This window comes from Staurois parvus, unplaced genomic scaffold (assembly GCF_062004578.1).
Source record: "Staurois parvus isolate SC_StPar_1 unplaced genomic scaffold, SC_StPar_1.0 ptg000031l, whole genome shotgun sequence".
In the NCBI taxonomy this organism is placed as follows: Eukaryota; Metazoa; Chordata; class Amphibia; order Anura; family Ranidae; genus Staurois; species Staurois parvus.
Window position 1 is genome coordinate 5,594,799 of NW_028317827.1, and position 23,238 is coordinate 5,618,036.

At 40.0% G+C, this 23,238-nt stretch overlaps 1 protein-coding gene across 2 annotated transcripts in view; it reads right to left on the bottom strand.

The window, feature by feature from the left end:
• Positions 1–23,238, bottom strand: part of CCDC148 (coiled-coil domain containing 148) — a 309,952-nt gene that overhangs the window by 83,040 nt on the left and 203,674 nt on the right. For both annotated transcript variants that reach the window (XM_089659739.1, XM_089659740.1), the window contains exons 9-10: positions 22,075–22,213; positions 15,494–15,700 (exon numbers count right to left, since the gene is read on the bottom strand). In XM_089659739.1, the coding sequence (XP_089515865.1) occupies positions 15,494–15,700; positions 22,075–22,213 (346 nt within the window). The remainder of the gene's footprint in view (positions 1–15,493; positions 15,701–22,074; positions 22,214–23,238) is intronic.

Sequence of the window (23,238 nt, forward strand, 5' to 3'; positions counted from 1 at the left end):
AACCGAGTTATCCTGCATCTCTACCACGAGTTTGCTTCTTCCGGATCATCATTACCATACTCTCCAGAACATCTACCTCTCACGCCCCCACCTTCCCCTCCCCCTCTCTCTCTCTTTTTAGTCCTCTGCCCTTCTATTTTCTAACATATACTGTGTACACTCCCTTAGGCTATGGCTGGGGTGGACCAAACGAAAGTTGGCAGTTTTCCTTCTTTTTACACCGCTTTTCATAGGTTGTTGATGCCATCACCTTGCAACTTTCAATTGATCTTGCTTTGTCTACAACCCTCAGAGGGTATTTCTATGATGTTAAGCACTACATATTGCAAATTCAAATGAGCCTCTCCCTGTGTGGTAAACTTTGTTTCTCTGTTATATTTACTTTTTACTGTTTGTGATGGTATATTTTCTACCTAATAAATTATTTGATCAAGAAAAATTACGCAAAGCTTAATGTCTGAAAAAAGAGGAGAAAGGATAGAACCAAAATACTGCAGCCTATAAATGGCTCACATAGGGAAAAAAAGAGTTGTGATGGGATTACATTACATGCTGCCTGTTTGCAAACTTTAGCTTTTGTTAAAGAGAATTTCTACAAATTTTAGTATAATTCTATGTAACAAAAGTCATAAAAAGATTTTGTTTTTGACAAAGGCAGTCTCCTGCTCAGTTCCATTGTCCATCAGGTGAATATACTATGAGAGGAACACTGGTAAAGTTTGGCAAGGAAAAGATGCAGTTTGCTATTAACAATATGACCTAATTAAGGGTAATTATGCCAAGGCATAATGGTGGCAGCTGCCCTTACAGGAGTCTCTCATTCCATCAACTTGTGGAGCTCTTCTGTTGAGGAAAATTTTACAAGTAAGAGATACTGACCCAAGGTTCATTCCCTGCTAGAAGGGGAACTGATGTTCAGTTAGAACTAGACAGTCCAGGATTTATTGCTGTGGACAAGCTACTGTTCACACCAATGCGTTTTTTTAGTGCTTTTTGCAGAAACACACTACAGTCAATCTAACATGGTTTCCTATGGAATATGTTCACATCTATGCTTTTTTCTTTTTTTTTTCCATAATCAATTTTTATTATCGAAGAAGAAACTTACATCAGTAAAATCGTCATTACAGCAGATAGCATAATCACCAGCAACAGAAAACACACAATAATGGATAATTACATCAGTAACATACCGTACTACAATATAAAGAATCATTCCCTCATAAGGCACCCTAGCACCATCTGAACATATCAAGGTGAACAAGGCATATAGCCAAGAGCTCAACATAATAAATCTAAACAGTGTGTTCTCAACTATATAAAAGACATACACAATGCAAAAGCGTTCAACCCATGGATTTACATTCTGAAAAAATCTTCATGTTACCTATGTTATATAAGATACGTGGTTTACCATCAGCATGACGCAACAGAAAAGCTGACATATCAAAAAACTGAGCAACAAAAGATAGCAAATGGTGGAGAAGGTGTGGAGGGAAGACAGCGTTCATCTATGTAATTATTATAATCATCCAGCTAAACTAGTAGAACAAACAAGTATAGAGTAGAAAAGCAGACCAGAATACAGACCATAGAAGGAGCATGAGAGGGAGAAAGAAGAGCACAGGAGAGGGGAAGAGAAGAAGAAGAAAAAGAGAAAGAGAAAAAAAAAGGGGGGGGAGGGGCAAGAACAAAAGGGAAATTATCCACCTCCCACACCCCCATCCGAGGAAGAATGATCAACACCGCCCTGGGGGAATCCATCCAAGCCATCTAAGCCACACGGCATGGTGAGGAAAATGCTGCCCATCTCCAGGAGAACTGGTCACAAGAGGGTACAGAAATATGATGTGTTCAACCCGCAAAAATTCTGCAGTATTCCTTAGAAAGTTTATAATGTATCCAGCAAGCCCAAGTCTTATAGTACGACGAGTATCTATCATGAGCCGTGGCAATCAACTCCTCCATCTCTGCCATCTTGTCTATCCTCAAGAACCACTCTCTCAGAGAAGGCACTGAGGTCTGTTTAAAATAGAGTGGAATGCACATCCTTGCTGCCACTATCAAGTGCATAGCAAGGGAACCATGATATCCCCGACCCAACGAAGGTGAACAGTGGAGCAAGTATTGAAGAGGAGCAAAGACCAGTTGATAGGAGGTGACTCGAACAATTATGTCATGCACTCTCTGCCAATATATACACAGTACAGGACATTCCCACCAAATATGGAGAATCGAGCCCGATGCTTGCTGATATCTCCAACAGAGATCTTGTATAGTCGGATATATCTTGTGCAAGAAATGAGGAGTTCTGTACCAACGCATAAGGATTTTGAAATTATGCTCCTGAACCGATACGTTTACTGTACCATTGTGTATCGTCTTAAGAGCCTGCTCTCTATGTTCTGGAATCAAGGATATATCCAATTCTCTCTCCCATTTATCAAGATGTCCTATCGTATTGTCAGACCCTTCATGCTGCAAATTAGGATAACGCGAGGAGATCAAGTGCCTTCGCGGTTCCCTAGACAGGTAGAGCGACTTAAAAAAGGTAAGTGGCCTGCCACACAGCTCGCGGTATGACGATTCCAACAGTAAATGTTTAATCTGTAAATAGGACCACCATTTAAAGGGTGGTGAAGAATCTATTTCTTTTTTCATTATTTAAAAATTTTATTATTACATTTTCAAATTACAAGTTTGTACAAACGGACCATTTAAAAAGATAAAAAAAATCTCTAATTTGCTTGTCATGATATCTAAATATTAACCTTAATCTTAATATTTCCCCCGCCCCCCATCCCCCTCCCTTTCCCATCACCCAGTGTATCTAATAAGTGCTCAAAACGGTTCCAATCCTCTCTTGTTCTCAATGGCCTTGGAAGCTTCCCTATAAAGTGTTTCAACTGAAAGTAACGCCACTCATCAATTCTTGTGAAAATCTCCGTCTTTTTTTCTAGATCCTTAAGTGAACCTATTCCCCCCCCCATCCCCACCATTACATCTCTCAGCCGTACATCTTCTTTCTTTATCCACTTCCCAGGGACACTTTCTTCACCTGGAGGAAAAAACTCTGTGGACCATAAGGGCATTAAAGGTGACTTATATTCCCACCCCTTTTGTTTATGTAAAACATCCTATACTCTTAACACATTAAGTGTAAAAATACTTGTGCTATCTGCTTATCCTTGGAATTGTGGACATAACCATACAATTCTACTAAGGTTAGTGTGACTTAGCGTCTTTTCTATTTTTACCCAACTTTTCCCATGTGCATTATGTGTCCAATCAAAAATTCTTGTCAGTATTACCGAATTATAGTACCTTTTCAAGTCTGGAACTCCCAGTCCACCTTTCTCTTTATTTCTACTTAAAATTTCATGACTTATTCTAGGTTTTTTATTCCTCCAAATAAATCTTGTTAACATTGTTTTAATTATTCTAAAATATACTTCTAGTAGTTTAATTGGTATCATTTGGAATTTATATAAGATTTTTGGAACAATTACCATTTTTAGCAGATTTATATGACCTATTTATGACAGAGTTCCCCCACCTAATTTTCTTAATTCATCCTTAATCTCATTTAATAATGGGATATAATTTGATCTATATAAATTCTTGGGAGATACAGTTAATTTTATACCTAAATATTTTAATTATTTTTCTCTCCATACAAAAGGAAATTCCTCCTGTCACATATTTCTCTCTTTTTAGAAGATTTATAGTTAAAATCTCTGTTTTAGTCAGATTAATTTTTAAATTTTACATCTCCTCATATTCCTTCAATGATTTCATTAAATTTGGCAATGTTATCTTTGGATTTCCCACATAGAACAACATATCATCTGCATAAGCTGCCACCTTACGCTCTGTATCTCCTATCCTAATACGTTTTATATCTATGTTATTCCTTATTGTAGCCAGCAGATATTCCAAAGATAAAATGTACAACAGTGGAGACAAAGGACATCCCTGTCTTGTTCCATTTTGCATCACAAAGTACTCTGACAATTCCCCATTAACCATTATTGCTGCAGAGGGTTGACTGTATAATTTCCTTATCCATTCTCTCATTCTGGGTCCCAACCCCATTACTTCCAGTGTATCCAACATATAACCCCAATCTACTCTATCAAATGCCTTTTCAGCATCTATCGAGAGTAGCACAGCAGGGATTTCTTCTTTCCTACTTTATTGTATGAGAAACAAAGATCTTAATCCGTTATATCTATCCTCTCTTCCTGGTACAAAGCCCACCTGATCCATATGTATCCATTCCGGCATCAGGTCTTTCAACCTATATGCCAGAACTTTTCATATAGTTTGGTATCTGTGTTTAACAAGGAAATCAGTCTATAACTTGCACAGTGAGTATCATCTTTACCTTCCTTATGTATAGAGAACTACATGGGCTTGTAAAGATTCCCTCCTCATTTCCATTTCTCCTCCCAATGCATTCATATATATGTCTTCAATTTGGGTACTAATAGTTCTTTATATTTTTTTTAATATCTCACTGTATACCCGTCAGGTCCAGGACTTTTCCCAGCTATAGTACTTTTTAATGCTAAATATATTTCTTCCAGCCTTATTGCTGATTCCAAAGATTTTAATTGTTCCTCACTTAATTTCGGTAATCCTGCTTCTTTTAAATATGTCTGTCTTTTTTCTACTTCTCCTACATCCTCTTTACTATGGGGAATAATATTATATAGCTTATTATAGTATTCTTTAAACACTTTAGCTATAGCTTTAGTTGAGTACACTAATTCACCTTTGTTGTCTCTTATTTTCTCTATATAATTCCTGGATTTTTTTTTCCTCTGAGCCCTCATTAAATATTTTCCTGGCCTATCTCCCCATCTATATCTCTCACATATCATTTTATTAAACACTCTTCTCTTATCTTCTTCCAGAAAATTATTTAATTCTTCTATTTTGTTTATTACCCTCTGCATAATCTCTTTTGTTACTCTATGTTTATGTGTCTGCTCAAACTCACAGAGTTCCTCAAGAAGCATATTTATTTTTTCTCTCCTTTCCCTCTTTTTTTGCTCTGATCGCTATCAGAATACCGCTAATATAGGCTTTATGAGACTCCCACACCGTTGCTACAGACACCTCCCCAGAATAATTTTCCTAAAAAAATTGCTCTATTTCTTTTTTAATCTTTTGTGCCATCTCTTGATCCTGGAAAAGTGTCTCGTTTAACCTCCATATATTTCCCCTATTCTGCTCATTTCCCCACAATAATTTCATTGTGACAGGAGCATGATCCGATATTGATATCTCTTCTATTTTTACTTTGACCAGAGACTCAATAAGTTGATGATCCAACAATACATAATCCAATCTTGAGTACATCTCATGTGCATGAGAATAAAACGTATAGTCTCTGTCCTTCATATGCTTAATTCTCCATATATCTACAAGTTGACATTGATATAATATTTTTTTTAAAGATTTCAGAGACCTACTGCCATCCCTCTGCACATGTGATGTCATATCTTTCTGAGGATCCATGCAAAGATTAAAATCTACCGCCACAATTAGGCTACCTTTCTTGAAATCCAATAATCTCCGCAGAGTATTTTTTAGGAACTCCTCCGGTTTCTTATTCTGGCAATATATATTTGCTAATGTGCACTCCCTTTCCTGTAATTTCCCCTTCAGAAACAGAAATCTCCCTTCCGGATCTACCAATCTATCTTCCAAATTAAACCTGATATTTTTCGCAAAACCTATTGCCACTCCCTTAGCTCATTTGATTGGGGAATCTGCATAGAACCATATTGGATAATATCTGGAATTGAATTTCACATTTGCTTCTCGTTCTAAATGTGTCTCCTGTAAAAAAAAACACTGAAGAAAATCTATGCTGAATTTCTTTGAAAATCCTAAATTTCTTCCCAAAGCTATTTAATCCTTTAACAATATAAATCACAAAATTAATCTCTTCCATTCTACCTTTCTTCTCCTCTCCTCCATCTTCCCCCTTCTCCTCTCTCCTTCATATCTTCCCCTTCGTTTTCTAGGTTTTCTCCAGACTGATACATTTCTTACTATTTCACAGAGTCTTAAACTACCTACCCTCCTCCATACCCTCATCCCATCCACCCACCCCACCCCCCTCCCTTTTTAGGCCATTAGCCTATGAATCATTTGTGGTCTAAATCCCACCCTTGATTTCACTTTAGGGTGAAGCTCTGAGCATGCCCACCTCAGCCCAGTTACACTCCCCCCACGTCCCGCCATCTTAACTAAAAGGAGGATTATAAAAGAAAAAAATTTTCTGGAGGAAAAGGGAAGAAGACAGACAACATCATCATCAGGGAAAAGAGAAAAAGAGGAGGACAGAAGGGGGTGATAAAGAGGAGGAGAGAGGGAAAAAAAAAGGGGGGAACCCCCCTCAACACCCTCCTCTCCCCCTCCCCCTCAAGTACCCTCCTGGACCCCCTGCCACCTTTCACTTTCTATATTCCCACTTTCTTCTTCCACCACACCCTATCCAGAGATATCTATATATTTCAGGTCTCTCACAGAAGTCTCTAAATTTTTCAGGAAACCTTAATCTGGCAGAACGCCCATTTCTCCAACCGATTAAACATGCTGGGCACCCCCAGCTGTATCAAATGTTCTGCTTCCTCATTTGTTCTACTAATGGTTTCAAAGTTCTCTTTCTTAACAATGTCTCAGCAGCGAGATCCGCATAAATCTGTATGTTTATTTCAACGTATTTTATAGCTGCTCTTCCTTTCATCTTCTTCCAGATCTCTTCTTTATCTCGATAGTGATGGAATTGAACAATGACATCTCTCGGGTTTCCTTTTCTTCCTTCTTGATGGAGTCTCCCAATTCTGTACACCCCATCTATTTTATACAGTTCCGCTGCAGATCTTTCCATTATTGTGTCTACCATTTTCTCTATTGTTTCCCTCAAATCTTCTCCTTGAGAGATCTCTGGAAAACCTTGTATCCTTAAGTTGCTTCTTCTAAGCCTATTTTCCTGATCTTCAAGTTTATATAGCAGATTTCTATGTTCTTTTTTAATTTCCACCATTTGTTTTCCTATGGACTGGATCTCTTGGGCATGTTTGTTTATTTTTCCTTCCATCTCCTCTACTCTGGATAGCACCTGCCCCAGATCTTTATGTGACTTTGCCATTTCCTATTTTATAGATTTTTCCAAACCAGTCCTGCTATTTCTGCTTTAGTTGGCAGATGTGTATCCTGCTCTTCTAAGTTCTCATGCGGACCTATTTTCTCAATGTCTACTTCTTCTAAATTTTGGCTAATATTAGGTAGTCTGGAGCTTTCTCCAATACTGTTTTCCAACAAACACTTTTCATTTATTCCAATTTGCCTCTCAGGAGTCCCTTTTTCCTGCCTGGGAATATATTTTTGATTGAAGGGCCTTTGACCCACCTCTTTTTATTGCCTTATTTTTAATTTGTAATTTATATCTGATATCTTAGGTATTCAGATATCCACTCTGCCAACAAAGTATTTCTCCCTTTCTTCCTTCTTCTCCTCTCCTTCGCCTCCTATCCTCTCCTACATTCTCCTCTCCTCCTTTCCTCCATCTCCCTCTTTCCCCCTTCAGGAACTCAGCTTTTTTTCAAATTGTCTCTCTTTTGTTTACCCTTCATCCATTTGTGTCCAAGACCTTCAATAGTCACCGTAATGACCCCCTGAAAAGGGAGAAAAGAGAGAAACCATCAAGTCAGTTCAGAATTAGGGTTCTCATCCTTTGACCTCCTTTGGGTCCGAGGCTACCCCAATATCACTGAAAGAGACAGTTTCCAATTTAGGGGGATGAGGGAGACAAGGAGGACAGCAGCCACACGTCCTCCTGTATGCCGGCCGGCATTTCTCTCCTTCCAACACTCCTCCTCTGCCGCTGATCACGTGCCCACCCGGCGTCCTCCGGGCTCCAGCTTCCAGGGCTCACAGCTTCCTCCCACTCCTCTGGCTCTGCACGCTCCACTGCCTCCCCCTGCACACCGAGGTCCACAGGAGACAGCCCAGAAGGTACCAGGGCTACAGCAGATGAGTCCCCCCTGCCGCCCCCATTCTCAGTGCTCACTTGGCGGGACGCTGGAGGAGCCGGGTGTCGGGAGATCTCACATCGATTTCCCGTCCAGCGTCATGCCCAGGCTCCTCCCCTCGCCCACAGTCGTGAAGAATCTTTATGATCTAAACCCATTCTTGATCAAAATTTACCTTTCTGAAAAAAATCTCCACTATGCTTTTTTCTTTTTTGAGCTGCTGCATTTTTGGAAAGGATCAGGGACTTTTTTTAAAAGCAAAAAGCAGCGTTTTTGCTACAAAAGAGTTCAATGGAGAAGTAGCTGAAATCCATGTTAGTTTTTGCCACGTTTTGCGTTATTATTCTGCCCAGCAACAAAAAAAATTTCATTTTAACAAGAAAAAACAGAGCTGAACAAAAACGCGGAATGCGGTAACAACGCAGGTAGAAGAATGCAAGACAAACTGCAAAAAGCATTGATGCAAGAGGGATAGCAGCAGCATACAGTCACTGGCATCTCACACATTGGTCTGTACTCAAAAATGTCCTTTGATAGTTGGATGCAGGCCTGGACTGGCCATAGGGCACACCGAGCATTTGCCCAGTGGGCCAAGATCACCTGGATAGGAGAGGCGGCCGGGTGGCAGATAGAGGACCGTGCATTTTTCAGCTCCTGTATGCTCCCCCGCGCCCCCCCTCCCAATCTCCTCCAGTGCTGTGGGGATCTGTCAGCATATTCTGTGCCCAGTGCTGACAGCTCCCCACCCAGACTGGAGAGGAGAAAGAAAGCTGCCCCTCTTCCTCCCGCCCTCTCCTCCTGTATCTGCATTGCCCACACTCCCAGTCAGCCTTGTGTCTTCTCTCCCCCCTTCTCTTTCTCTCCCTGTCTCCTGTTTCTCTCCTTTCTTTCTCACTGTCTCCCGTTTCTGTCATTTTTTTTCTCTTTCTTTCTTATACTTCTCTCTTTCTCTCTCTCTCTGTCTCCTGTTTCTCTCCTTTCTTTCTTTTTCTCTTTCTCTCTGTCTCCTGTTTCTCTCCCTTCCTTCTTTCTCTCTCTCTCTGTGTCTCCTGTTTCTCTCCTTTCTCTCTCTCTCTGTCTCCTGTTTCTCTCCTTTCTTTCTCTCTCTGTCTCCCGTTTCTCTGTTTTTTTTATTTCTCTTTCTTTTTTTATACTTCTCTCTTTCTCTCTCTCTCTCTCACTCTCTCACTCTCTGTCCTGTTTCTCTCCTTTCTCTCTCTCTGTGTCCTGTTTCTCTCCTTTCTTTATTTCTTTCTCTCTGTCTACGTTTCTCTCATTTTTTTTCTCTTTTTCTTTTTTATACTTGTCCTTTCTTTCTTTCTTTCTTTCTTTCTCTTGTTCTCCTGTTTCTCTCCTTTCTTTCTCTCTTTCTTTTTTTCTCTCTCTCTCTCTACTGTTTCTCTCCTTTTTATATACTTCTCTCTTTCTTTCTCTTGTTTCTCTCCTTCCTTCCTTCCTTCCTTTCTTTCTCTCTGTCTTCTGTTTCTCTCCTTTCCTGCTTTATCTCATTTTCTCTCTCTCTCTTTCCTGTTTTTCTCCTTTCTTTCTCCCTTTCTCTCTGTCTCCTGTTTCTCTCCTTTCCTGCTTTCTCCCTTTCTTTCTCTGCCTCCTGTTTCTCTTCTCTTTCTTTCTTTTTCTTTATCTCTCTCTGTCTGTCTCCTGTTTCTCTCCTTTCTCTCTCGATCTTTCCCTTCTTTTATATGTCTATTTTTTTTCTCTCTCTCTGTCTCCTGTTCCCCTCCTTCCTACTTTCTTTCTTTCCCTCCTTTCCATTTATATCTTTTATTAATTTTTTCATTACAAAAACTCAACAACATACCATATTCATCCGAAATACAAACATTTCACCTGAACTTTCCATCCCCATCTCCCGTCTCCCAACCACCCTTCATCATTCCAGTCCATATCTACAGTCAGGTCCATAAATATTGGGACATCGACACAATTCTAACATTTTTGGCTCTATACACCACCACAATGGATTTGAAATGAAACGAACAAGATGTGCTTTAACTGCAGACTGTCAGCTTTAATTTGAGGGTATTTACATCCAAATCAGGTGAACGGTGTAGGAATTACAACAGTTTTCATATGTGCCTCCCACTTCTTAAGGGACCAAAAGTAATGGGACAGAATCATAATCATAAATCAAACTTTCACTTTTTAATACTTGGTTGCAAATCCTTTGCAGTCAATTACAGCCTGAAGTCTGGAATGCATAGACATCACCAGACGCTGGGTTTCATCCCTGGTGATGCTCTGCCAGGCCTCTACTGCAACTGTCTTCAGTTCCTGCTTGTTCTTGGGGCATTTTCCCTTCAGTTTTGTCTTCAGCAAGTGAAATGCATGCTCAATCGGATTCAGGTCAGGTGATTGACTTGGCCATTGCATAACATTCCACTTCTTTCCCTTAAAAAACTCTTTGGTTGCTTTTGCAGTATGCTTTGGGTCATTGTCCATCTGCACTGTGAAGCGGCGTCCAATGAGTTCTGAAGCATTTGGCTGAATATGAGAAGATAATATTGCTCGAAACACTTCAGAATTCATCCTGCTGCTTTTGTCAGCAGTCACATCATCAATAAATACAAGAGAAGCAGTTCCATTGGCAGCCATACATGCCCACGCCATGACACTACCACCACCATGCTTCACTGATGAGGTGGTATGCTTAGGATCATGATCAGTTCCTTTCCTTCTCCATACTCTTCTCTTCCCATCACTCTGGTACAAGTTGATCTTGGTCTCATCTGTCCATAGGATGTTGTTCCAGAACTGTGAAGGCTTTTTTAGATGTCGTTTGGCAAACTCTAATCTGGCCTTCCTGTTTTTGAGGCTCACCAATGGGTTACATCTTGTGGTGAACCCTCTGTATTCACTCTGGTGAAGTCTTCTCTTGATTGTTGACTTTTGACACACATACACCTACCTCCTGGAGAGTGTTCTTGATCTGGCCAACTGTTGTGAAGGGTGTTTTCTTCACCAGGGAAAGAATTCTTTGGTCATCCACCACAGTTGTTTTCCGTGGTCTTCCCGGTCTTTTGGTGTTGCTGAGCTCACCGGTGCGTTCCTTCTTTTTAAGAATGTTCCAAACCGTTGTTTTGGCCACACCTAATGTTTTTGCTATCTCTCTGATGGGTTTGTTTTGTTTTTTCAGCCTAATGATGGCTTGCTTCACTGATAGTGACAGCTCTTTGGATCTCATCTTGAGAGTTGACAGCAACAGATTCCAAATGCAAATAGCACACTTGAAATTAACTCTGCACCTTTTTATCTGCTCACTGTAATTGGGATAATGAGGGAATAACACTCACCTGGCCATGGAACAGCTGAGAAGCCAATTGTCCCATTATGTTTGGTCCCTTAACAAGTGGGAGGCACATATGCAAACTGTTGTGATTTCTACACCATTCACCTGATCTGGATGTAAATACCCTCAAATTAAAGCTGACAGTCTGCAGTTAAGCACATCTTGTTTGCTTCATTTCAAATCCATTGTGGTGGTGTATAGAGCCAAAAATGTTAGAATGGTGTCGATGTCCCAATATTTATGGACCTGACTGTATATCCCTTCTCCTTGATCATCTCTTCCTACACTTCCTTTCTTGCCCTTCTTTCTTTCTTTCTTTCCCTCCAGCCTTTCTTTTCCCTTTTCCTAATTCTGTTATGGCCCACCAAACATTCCATTCAATTCTCCTACCTCAGAGCACCTGGGACTCCCACTACTTCCATATATTTTTCAGATGTCTTGAAGTCATATCATCTGCCCCATTTTTTCTGAATGTTTCCATTTTATCTATATGGTATAACTCCTCCATCTTATTTATATATTCAACCCTGTCTATCCAGTTCCTCATTGTTGTAGGCTCCTGTACCTGCCAGAATTTGGGAATAAGTCCCTGTTTTTAAAAAGTGTGCTGTTTTTAAAAAGTGACAGCTAGTATGGGGAACTTCTCCCCGTACTTCTGTTAGAGGGAGGAGGAGGATCAGGCAGTGGCTGCAGCATTGGGAACATGTTACATGTTCCCAAAGGTGAACTCATCCTTTAATGCCAAAAAGGAAGGGCAGCTTCATATTAATAGCCATGATTTTGTAATGGCATGTCAAACAATCTCTTACAGTCAGATACATAGTGTATGTATGCATAAAAAACAGATCCTTTAGCATAAAATTCATATACCCCTAATGCATTTGTATCCAAAGAATACGTTTGGAAAAATGTATCTCAATTTGAGCTCTACTTCAGTTAATACAATTAATTTAATTAATTTACGTAAAGCTTTGGAGTTCATAAAAGGTATCTAGGTTTATTTAACTTAGAAGAGGTTTATCAATGTAATGCTTCTCCACAAAGAATGGCATTACATTCAGGTCTGTACTTTATGTGACAAAAACCCTCTTGTAATTTGGTACTGGGAACAGAAAATGAAAGCCTAGGCCGACAAGATTATTCTCACCTCACAGAAAATGTCATGTCAAAAGAAGCTCCTGATGACTTCAAAGTTTCAGAGCTCTCACCTGTCTCTTCCACAGAAGCACATTTGTTACCGCCTACAGTTTTATTTATCTTGACAATGGATATATATTACATGGCAGATTTAGGATCATGTATCTCATGGAACCAAAATTTCCTGAAACCTATTTTGCCACTAAATAAAAAAAAAAGTTTTGGAAGAACTGAATGCAGACATAAGTAAATACTATGCAGCTAAATAAAAAATTGGACTTTCTATCTGAATGTTTAAAACTCAAGGCAAACACCTGAGAAAGCAATTAAAGTATATGTGAACCTTGTAAAACAACCCATTCAGTTTGAAATAGAAATGAAAGGCAAAAAGTTTGTGTATGTATATGTACAAGGGGCATTCAAGTCAAACCGTTACCGGCGTGGCGGTACTACACACAGTAGTAAGTGGCAAGTGTGCCCTATTACTGATAGGCAGCGCACATGTCGTGGGCAGTCCAGAGACCTTTAATCAAGATGGCAGACAACAGTGTTAGTGTGTCCATGGAACAGCGCGCAGTGATGCTGTTTCTTGCGACCGAAGGCGTAAAACCCTTGGATAGCTACAGAAGACTTGAAGAACAGTATGGTGATGAGACGCTCAGCCGTAGTAAGACATCTGAATGGTGTAAATGTTTCAAAGATGGCCGTACATCAGTCAGTGACAATCCCGGCCGTGGTGGTTCCCAGCCCACAGCAGTCATTCCTGTGAACACTCGGCAGATGGAACGCCTGATCTTGGATTATCAACGTATGACCTGTCATGAAACTGCACAAGAGACAAATCTTTCTGTGAGAATGATGAACACAATGATGATGAAGTGAAGCAGGCTGCCCAGGATGGTTCTGACAAATCTTTCTATTATGAAGCTTTCCAGGCAGTTAAATGCTGGGATAAGTGAATAAATGTAGCAGGGGAGTATGTCGAAAAATAAATGCAGTTACCACTCCTTGAAACGTGTTCTTTTATTATATAAACTCAAAAGTCCCAGTTTGACTTTAACGCCCCATTATAGATAGATATAGATTAAAAAAAGGTATTTCTGTATATATACAGAAATACCTTCTTTTTTTTTTTTGCAAGTGATCACATAATCTCTGTTCCCAGCTGCATAAGGGGCGTGGAGAGCTAGAGGTGGAGAAAGAGCAGTGCACTGATCTTCTCAATGAATGGCTGTGCAGAAGGGGAGTGTCAGCACAGGTTTTGGCAATTGGAGGACAGGGGGCTATTCTTCCAACACAGCCAGAAAACTAACGATGCTGGGATGGATGTGCTATCGTGCCTAGTGTGGTCTGTTTGAAATAGGAAAGCAGGGCGAGTACCAGGATCACTAGGTATTTTATACAAAGAAAGCAATGCAAAGAGAACAGGATACGTTTCAACACAAGTACATGGTACAGCAGGCACATATCAGGAATATGAAATGTTGGGTTTACATATTCTTTAAAATAGATATATGTGTTACCAACCAAAATATGTGCAATTCTGCTAAGCTGCTCTTGTGATCTAGACCCGCCTTTTTCAACCATGGTTCCCAGACACTCCAGGGGGCCTTTAAGTGTCTTCAGGGGTATTGTGGCAAAATGCCTCAAAGTTACACAAAGCCACAGGTTTTCATTATGCACCATTATAGCCTTCTAGCTGCCGGCATCCTAACAACCAATGATGTCACCAGTTGATAAGCAGGAAGTTGGGCACCGACACAGCCCTGCCCCTCTCAATCAGAATTTAAGTCACATTAGCTGAGTGAGAGATAGAAACTGAAGGAGAAGAGAAACATTGGAATAGTAGTCAGTACCAGTGTGAAAGGTGTGTTTGCTTTGGAAGATTAAATCACCTCTAATGTTGGGTTCCTATGTGTGTGGATGTTGCTGCAGAATGTAAAAATATTAGTTTAGTTTTTTACATTTTAGAATGGGGTACCTCTAGATTGTGCAAACGTTTAAAGGGTGTCTTGACTTACAAAAGGTTGAGAAACTCTGTTCTAGGCAACTATGCCAGACAGTATTGGCGGGTCAGGGACCTGATCTCACTTTTGTCTGCTATCGTTAAAGTGGTTTTAAACCCTAACATATGCCCAGTGAAGTGACTACCCTCAGGTAATACACAGAAATGAAAGAAATCCTCCTACAGAAGTTGTATCTGTTTATCTGCAGTATTCTCTTCTCTACACCTGTTTAAATTCCAGAATTTACACAACTTTTCTGAGCTTCCAGAGGTAGGTAGGGAGTGAAGATCTGAATAGAAAAGAGAGTTGAGTGTAATCTGAGACCTGAGTGGAGGGAAATGACACACCACTCTACACAATCTCACAGGGAAACAGGCACATCTGAGTCTGTCAATCACCCGTTGTTTGTTGGAGCTTCCCTCCCTGTGCTCCGAGTCCGCACAGCCTATCAGAAATGACTCCTACAGACAGCAGAGGAATGTGACTGCAAATAGAAATCACACTCTGTGCTTTGGATTGAAGCAAGTACACACTATGCAAGGATATGCTTTGCTCTTTTTCCAGTATACGGATTACTATACAGTTTGGTTGAAACTGTCCTGGTTTCCTGGAGTCCTAGGCCTGGGCTGTGCAGCATTACTAAAAATTCAGCCCTTCCCATATTCCTGACTTACTAGCAAGTCTACCTTCATAGACTCCATGCAGCCCACTCCATAACTTTTACCAGCCAGAGCATAATGGTGAGTTACCTTGATCACATGATCCATGATAATCCCATTACATATAATGAAAATAATGTGAGTAATCAAACCAGGGACACGCCAGTAACAAATTTAAATTCTGTTATGAATGTTATTAAAAGGGACAAATCATTGAAACAGCCTGGGTATAGCTCTAAGTTGTAGTTCCACAATGAAGGGGAACATCTGGGGGTGGTCATCCCAGTATGTCACTGTTTTTTGTGTAGGACACTATATAAGACCATCACATACCTTCTTCTTAAGCTCAGTACAAATCTGTTGCTGCTGATGCTTGTCATTAGCCAAAATGAGTTCTGCTTCATATGCTGAGCAGGCTTCCGCGATGGTCAGAAGTGCCTTCATCACAAAATCTTTCTTATACCGAGTCCAGCTTTCTGTTAGAGCTCTTCTTTGATCTTTAGTGAAGCGATTCAAGTCCCAGATCTTTTCATGGCTCACCTGCAAAATGAGCACAATATAAGTAAAAGCTAAGCACTTTTGTTTCTCACTCAACCAAGCTTACAATGATATAGAGTCCTGCTTCACACACACTGCAATAACAAGCATGGACAGATATGTCTCACATAGAGTTCCTGTACATGGGTATTAGACTTTGGCTTTTAACTTAATGTTCAAATCAGTTTTGAATGATATGCAACGGAGTGTTTGGAATTTAAATGGGATCTTATGAGGCAGTTACTTTACATCCAAACTGATAAGGAACCTATCTCATATGCTTTAGGCTCCATGCACATAATGCTGGCAATGTTAGCTGTGTAAGGGTGACGTTAAAAACGTGATTTTTGTCAGCTTTTTTTTAGTGTTTTTGCATTCGCATTTAGCTGAGTTTTTTAGCGTTTTTACAAAAAAACATTTTTTTGGGTCAAAAAAAGTCCAAATATGCCGGTTCACGGCATTTTACTGTGTATTGCCACATTTTTACTGCTAAAAAAATTCCTCTAGAAACCCACTAGTCCTGGGTTTTTTTTTTCCAGCCAAAAAACGTTGATTACAGTCTATGTGTGCATGGACACATAGGATAACATACTGGGGAGTTTACTGGCTGTAGAAAAAAAATGTCAAAAGCCAAAAACAGCCGCTGTAAAAACGTCTAGTGTGCATGAGGACTCAAGGTGGGAATACACGATTAGAAAATCGACCGATCGGTCATCCGACGACCGAGAGGCGTTCGTTCGTTTGTCGAAATCGTGACCCACATTAACCAATCTAAAAAAATCATTCGTCGGGCAATATGTAGTGCTGATGTCTTCCGTACAAGTGGAAGTGATGCAGTGTGCATGTGACCTTGTAGCCACGCCCTTCCGGCCAGAACAAGCGATATACACAACAATTAACAGCAATGAGTATAATATAGTTTATTACATTACCTTATACCATTATACATAAAAAGTGATACATAAAATATAATATGTAGAATTCTGGTTTCATTATCTCATTAGGCCAATCTACTTTTAACATTTGGATTTTTTCTTCGTGTTTACGAAGATTCATCTTCTGTTTCCACTCATGTATGATAGCGCTTCATAGACCCACTGGGGTTTATTTACTGGAGCTGGAGAGGGCAAAATCACACTCACTTCTGCATAGAAACCAATCAGCATCCAGGTTTTATTGTGAAAGCTTAATTAACCTAACTGCTGTCAGAAGCAGATTTGTTTCTCTAAAGAAGTGAGCCTGATTTTGCACTCTCCAGTTTTAGTAAGTAATACCCACTGTGACCCCCCTAATAGGTAAGATAGATGCTAGAGTGGTGTAAAGCTGACCATATAGATGGTTAGTTTCTTTCATTCAGCCTGAATGAAAAAAAAAAAAAAAAAAAAAAAGGAGTACAGATTCCATTATCCACACAAAATGAGGTGGATGAAGGAATCCCCCCCCCCCGGTACACTGTATTCTGACAATGGGAATCTCAGCTGTCAGAATACACTGATCAGCAACTGCAGACAACTGTGTGCAGTTGCTGATCAACATAAGTTTTCCAGCTTGTCTGTTAAACAGGAGCAGATCTAACAATCACCTTCTGTTGAACAGGAACGTCCACACACTGAACCGGATGGATTTCGATCTGCCTAGGGCCAGCTCAAGTCTTTAAACAACAGCAGAATCAGTGGACCTATATTCATATCAGGTGCAGAAAAACAGATTTTAAATAGAGTCCAGGTTCCAGACAGGTAGACAAAGCAATGACTAACAATAACAGGGTCAAAAGACCTATCAATAATCAGGATAACCACAGACAAGCTGAATACAACGGCAGTCTGAATAATCTGGAGGATTTATTAATTGTAAGAATAGACAGAAGCATGAACAGAAAGATTAGACTGTTGATCAGACACAGACTGAATATCCAGCAGTCTCTTAAATACTCTTGATTAGAGCAGGTGTGCTCTGCAGAGACCTGAGCTGCATACTGAGTAGCAACCAGCAGATGGGGAAGGCATCAAGGCTGATTGTTACAATGTTATCATTGGAATTGACTATCTTTCTTTCTAAGGCTAAACATTCTGAGGTCGGATCACTTTTCAAAAGCGTTTGATAGTCGATGAGGAAGCAATATGTCACCTCCTCACTGCCTGTTTTAAACCTATAAATGGCACACCGTTGCACCACAACCAGGTGAATTGCACGCAGTTGTAGCGTGACCCCATTCACTTGCATAAGTCACATTCAGCAGCAGTTCTGCTTACCTAATACAACAGGGAAGATCATTTTTGCAGCAGCCGTAGCATGTGTACACCGCCACCTGCTGCCTTTGCAACTTAAAGCAGAGTTCCAGTCTCCTAGCCAACATTGCATAAATAGCATTGCAGGGATCATTGTAATTCCTCATAAGCAGAATGGATAATGTTGCCCATGTACACATTGTAACTACTTACAAACTGCTTATTTTTCTTTTGTCAATTCTGGCTGCAGCCATGCAGGATCTGGGCAGCTGAAGCCAGCCTGGCTTAATTTCCTGGATTTTGTGCAGCTGGCTACCCAGCATGCACCCCGGGATCTCGCACATGCGCAGTAATGACACTGCAAGGCACGCTTTGTGTACCCGCGTTAAATGCACAAAGACTCCTGGGATCGATGACGTAGATATCCCAGGAGTCAACGGGCAAGGCTGATGATGCAATCGCCTAGGCGGCCCCAACCGGAAGTCTCAGGGAACATTACTAAAAAAAAGGTACTTTCTGTGGGAAATTTCTACATTTCAGTATCCAAATCTTGATTCATTAGTGGTGTACATTACAATATGGGTAGTTCCCAAAAATGACTGGGACTCCGCTTTAAGGTGGGGGAGGCAGTTAAAAAGCAGCTTAACCTTTTGTTTTTACCATATCTCAACTGCATGTCTAAACAAGCTTTCAAGGGTAACTCCACTTCTTTTTAGAAAAAAAAATATCAAATAAAAGAATAAATAATAAAGCATATACAATTGTGAAATATTGTAATTGAATGGTACTAAAAATTATCTCTCTTTTTCACTCTGCAGCATTGTAATTTTCTGTAAAATGCAATGCAGTATGGCTACCTGGAGGTTTTCTGTGCACAGGAGGTGTACAGAACGCTCCCCAGAAACAAAATTTCCTGCTGGTGTGATTGGCTCCCTGATTTTCCCAAAAGTCTGCACTAAAATACAAGTCAGATTTCAGGCATCCCCTACATCAAAAATTTCATTTTTGGTGAGATACTCCCAATAGGAAATTATGCTTAAAGGGATGCAGGCCCTGCAATTTTTCTCATTAGAGTCCTGCAAGTGCAGCAGTTGGTTGATAGTTATGAAACCACTCCCATTAGATTTACTTTCCACATGGACACAAACAAACAAACAGCTCTTTCTTTAGAATAACAAAAGGTAGGAATCTGCAACAAAGTTTATTAAAATCCTTGCAATGTCCATAGATCACCCAGAGGGGAATGTTTTTTTCTCAACAAAAGTGCAGTTACTCTTTAAATTTATTTTAAAAGGAGAAGTACGGCCAAACCTCGTTTGCTGTACTTCTCCTGTGGATCACAGGAGATCAGTTTGTTTTGCACTCCTCTGACCAATTTTCAACTGACAGTGGGCTAAAGTCTGCTGTTGGCTGATGTCACTCCGCTGATCCAGGATATGGAAAGATCCTGACTTTAAAGTCGGGATCCACCCAGATCCCTGGACCAGTAGCTTGCTGAGAGCCTGAGCCACCTGCCCCTGCCCCTCCAAAGCCAAGCACTCCAGTGAGCGCTTGGGGGGAGGACAGAGCAGAGAGACAGAGACTGACAGTCCCAGCTCTCTGCTCAGGAAGGAAAAAACTAAGCAATCAGCAGTGTCTGATTGCTCAGTTCTCGCCCTTAGAACTGACATTGAACATTGATCGATCCGATGCTGCATCCACCTAGGTAAGTATAATTTAAAAAAAAAAAAAATCTAAACTTCTCTTTTAACTCACACATTCCAATTTTCTTGTCCTCACAGAGCTGGGTTTTAGTGATTATGGACACAGTTTTACAAAAAAATGAAGCAGATTGGGGATGGTTATAGGACTTTTAAGAAGGGACGTCCCCGCTATAGATGTAGAAAAACCAAAATTTAAAAAAACCTTAACATTTCTGCACACCTCCTTACTACTAAGGTTCAATGGCTATTCAGTGTCGAAGGAAAATAAACATGTGTAATACAGTATATCCAAATATATATGTCAGGTTAGATCAAATTTTTTTAATTTTCATATCAAAATTATAACCTCAACAGAAATAGAATTCACAAAGCAACTGTTTATATGAACACAAAGGTATTTAGCAGTAAGGAAAAGTGTTAAAAAGTATTAAATTGGAAGTTTTAAAAGTTGCATGCAGGAAGGTTTTAATTACAAAAGCGTCTCTTCTGCAATAAATGATTCTTCCCTGCCTGCTAGGAAGTTTCTTTAGTTTGTTCGATAAGATGCATATCTGCAACTCAATGTACAATTCTGATATGTCTTGGGTGCTGGAAAAAATAAACTCCCATTATGTCATCCCGGCCTGGGCAATCAAAATGACCAAAGATGCAGACCCTGGAAGGAAACCACACAAAGAAATCAGCAGTGATGAGGTAGCATGTAGACGTCATATCACTGGAGGGGAAGTAAATGAAGCGGACTTCAGTTTTGCCCTATGTCTCTGGAATGTCTTCAAATTTGGAAGGAAAATGCAATGGAAAGCTGATGAGTTGTTGTTTTGAACACCATAAAAAGAACAATCTGATATTGATTGGGGCTTGCAGAAAGATCCATAGTCCATCAATCTTTTAAACTCAATGGGCTACAGTGAGTCATGGCTGCAGGCCATGAGATCTCGCTCAGGAGACTGAAAAGGTGAGGAGACTGCTGTTATCTGTAGCAATGAACAGATAATAATAAGAGACATTATAACTGGAGTTTCTAAACCTTCTAAAAAACATACTAACTGCAGGCAAAAGTACACTGGCAACAATAGGTGGCAATGCAATAGGAAAAGGTTACATATGCCTACTTGTTTGAGGATACCCCTGGGCATCGGATGCAATGTTAACACAAATTCCAGTGTGCATAGATGAGCCTAAAGATTGCCAAGTTTCTAACAACTGATCTCACCCTTCTGAGATAAAATATTGCTGGAATTTAATGGATTAGAATTTTGCCAACTATGTGGGTGATGATAAATACGCCATTGTTACTCTGCCTGGAACACACTCAGAAAGACTTGGTTCCGAATAAGTTATAAATTGGCTGTCTCATTTACTGCTTAATGACAAGCTGCACTGTAAATTCATAACTTTTACTGTTACAGCCCACCTGGGATATGGAATAACTTCCTCAATACAGTAGATAATAAGCATAAGGTAAATCACTAATAGCTCGGGGGTCAGTAAAAGAGGAATTTATAATATATTGCAGGAAAAGGGCATAAAGTGAACATATCCTGAGCATAATTACAGCTATAAAGCATCAGACTTATTCACAAATGCAAAGAGTAATGTGTACAATGCAGTAACCTATGACAACTAATCAGAATTCACTTTTCAAGTTCTAACTGCTCTAAAATGAAATATATTGGTTGCTGTGTCGAAAGATCCGTATTACTTTTTGCTTTGCCTTGCTAAGTGTTTGTCCATTCACAATCTTTTTCGTTTTGTAGAGGAAAATTCCTAAACCCCGATGAAAGGGGAATGTGATTGGCCCTGGAAAGGCACTTGCTTTATTCTGCTCTGAATCAATGTTATTTTTAAATTACTTTGGACTCTTGAACACTTGTTTAGTAATTTCATTGGATTCATTATATGTATCTTTTAAGTGCTGTTTGTGTCCCAGTTGCACATCTTCCACTCTTACTGTCTGGTGAAACCATTATCAACATGACAGCAAGTGAGGGAAAGTTTTCTAACAGGGTTGATATTCAGAAGTGTCCTGCTTTCTGTAAGTACCAAATCACAGGCTGCAATGGGTTCTAGACAAGCCTGTATAGTTTAGCTGCAATGTAATAATAGAGGTCTAGGATATGGCTATACTCTCTGGCTGTGGTTCCTAGAACACAAGATTTCTGAACAGTCCTACAAATTCTTTAGCAGGTAAAGCAATTCCCATGTATGTATATTTATCAATTTGCACAGATTTGAGTTTTAATAATAGATACAATTCAACAAATATTATGTAACTGCCCACATATACTATGGAGGAAGCCATTTGTCAAGTTGGATCAGTAGTGTAGGCTATTGCCAGAGGCAATGAGTTTTTCTGAAAGAGTGTTGTACTTTAATTCATTTTTTAAAAACAGCTACACCATAAACCTCTATTCACAAAGACTGAATGTGAAGATCAATCACTGACCAGCTCATGTCTTGGTTTATGTGGGAGAAGTCTGGACAGCATATCCAAATACAAAGCTCTTTTGTTTGGAAGATCATAAGGATACTGGCTAATAACGGACTGAAGAATCCAATGGTCTTCTTTATTCCATGTACAGTTCCTGGGAAAAAAATAAAATTACCATTATTTCTTAACCATGTGTTTGTCTAGCTTAGCTTACCTGCATAGCTGTGTTTGAATAGGAAGAAAGTGTTCAGGTACTATGAAACCTACAAACCTTCCCCAGTGTGATCAGGTAAACCTTCTCTATGCAATTTATAGATTATTCTTAAAAGTGACTCTGTCGCTAAACTAAAATTAAAAAAAAGTGCCATCTGCACCAATCTTCCATCCTGCACTCTTTACCAGCTACAGCCACCAGCAGAGTCTTTTCATCCAACATTTCCATGAGTGTCAGATGCCTGTGACTACCATGGGCTATAGTTGCATCTGCTGTCTCATACAGTATGTTCTGTGCTGATATAAGTGGTGGCAGAAGCATTTGATGGGCATCTGTCACACCTGGAAGTGTGTCATATGGGAAGAGGTCACAGTTCTGCAAGAGAAAGTTTGAAGGAACAGGTGGCAAGACAGTTGCTAAACCTGCTTGTAGGTGAATGTTGTGTGTTAGCAAATTAGTTAGTCTACCCATGTTGGGAAGGGGTTAAGCTTTGGGATTCCAGGTTCCAAGGCTTTTTGGGTCCTGCCTTCCTTCCCAGTTCATGTATAAATTGAGGGAAGGCCAGGCCCAGGGGAAAAGCCTATGCATGGGATCCTGAAGAAGTGCTGCTGTATCATGTAGTTCCACAGGATACCAGAGTTTTTGGAGGGATTAACCAGAATCGGTCGTTAATATAGACCGTGTTCCAAATTATTATGCAAATTCTATTTAAGTCTCACAAAGATTAAATATTTTGTTTCAGTGTAACTCATGGATGGCATTGTGTGTCAGGGCTCTTTTGATCACTGAAAACAATCTCGGACACCTTTGATAATTAGATTGTCCGGTGAGCCCAATTTAAGGAAAAACTACTAAAGGATGGCGTTCCACATTATTAAGCAGAGCTCCATTTTCAAGCAATATGGGAAAGAAAAAGGATCTCTCTGCTGCCGAAAAGAGTGAAATAGTTCAATGCTTTGGACGTG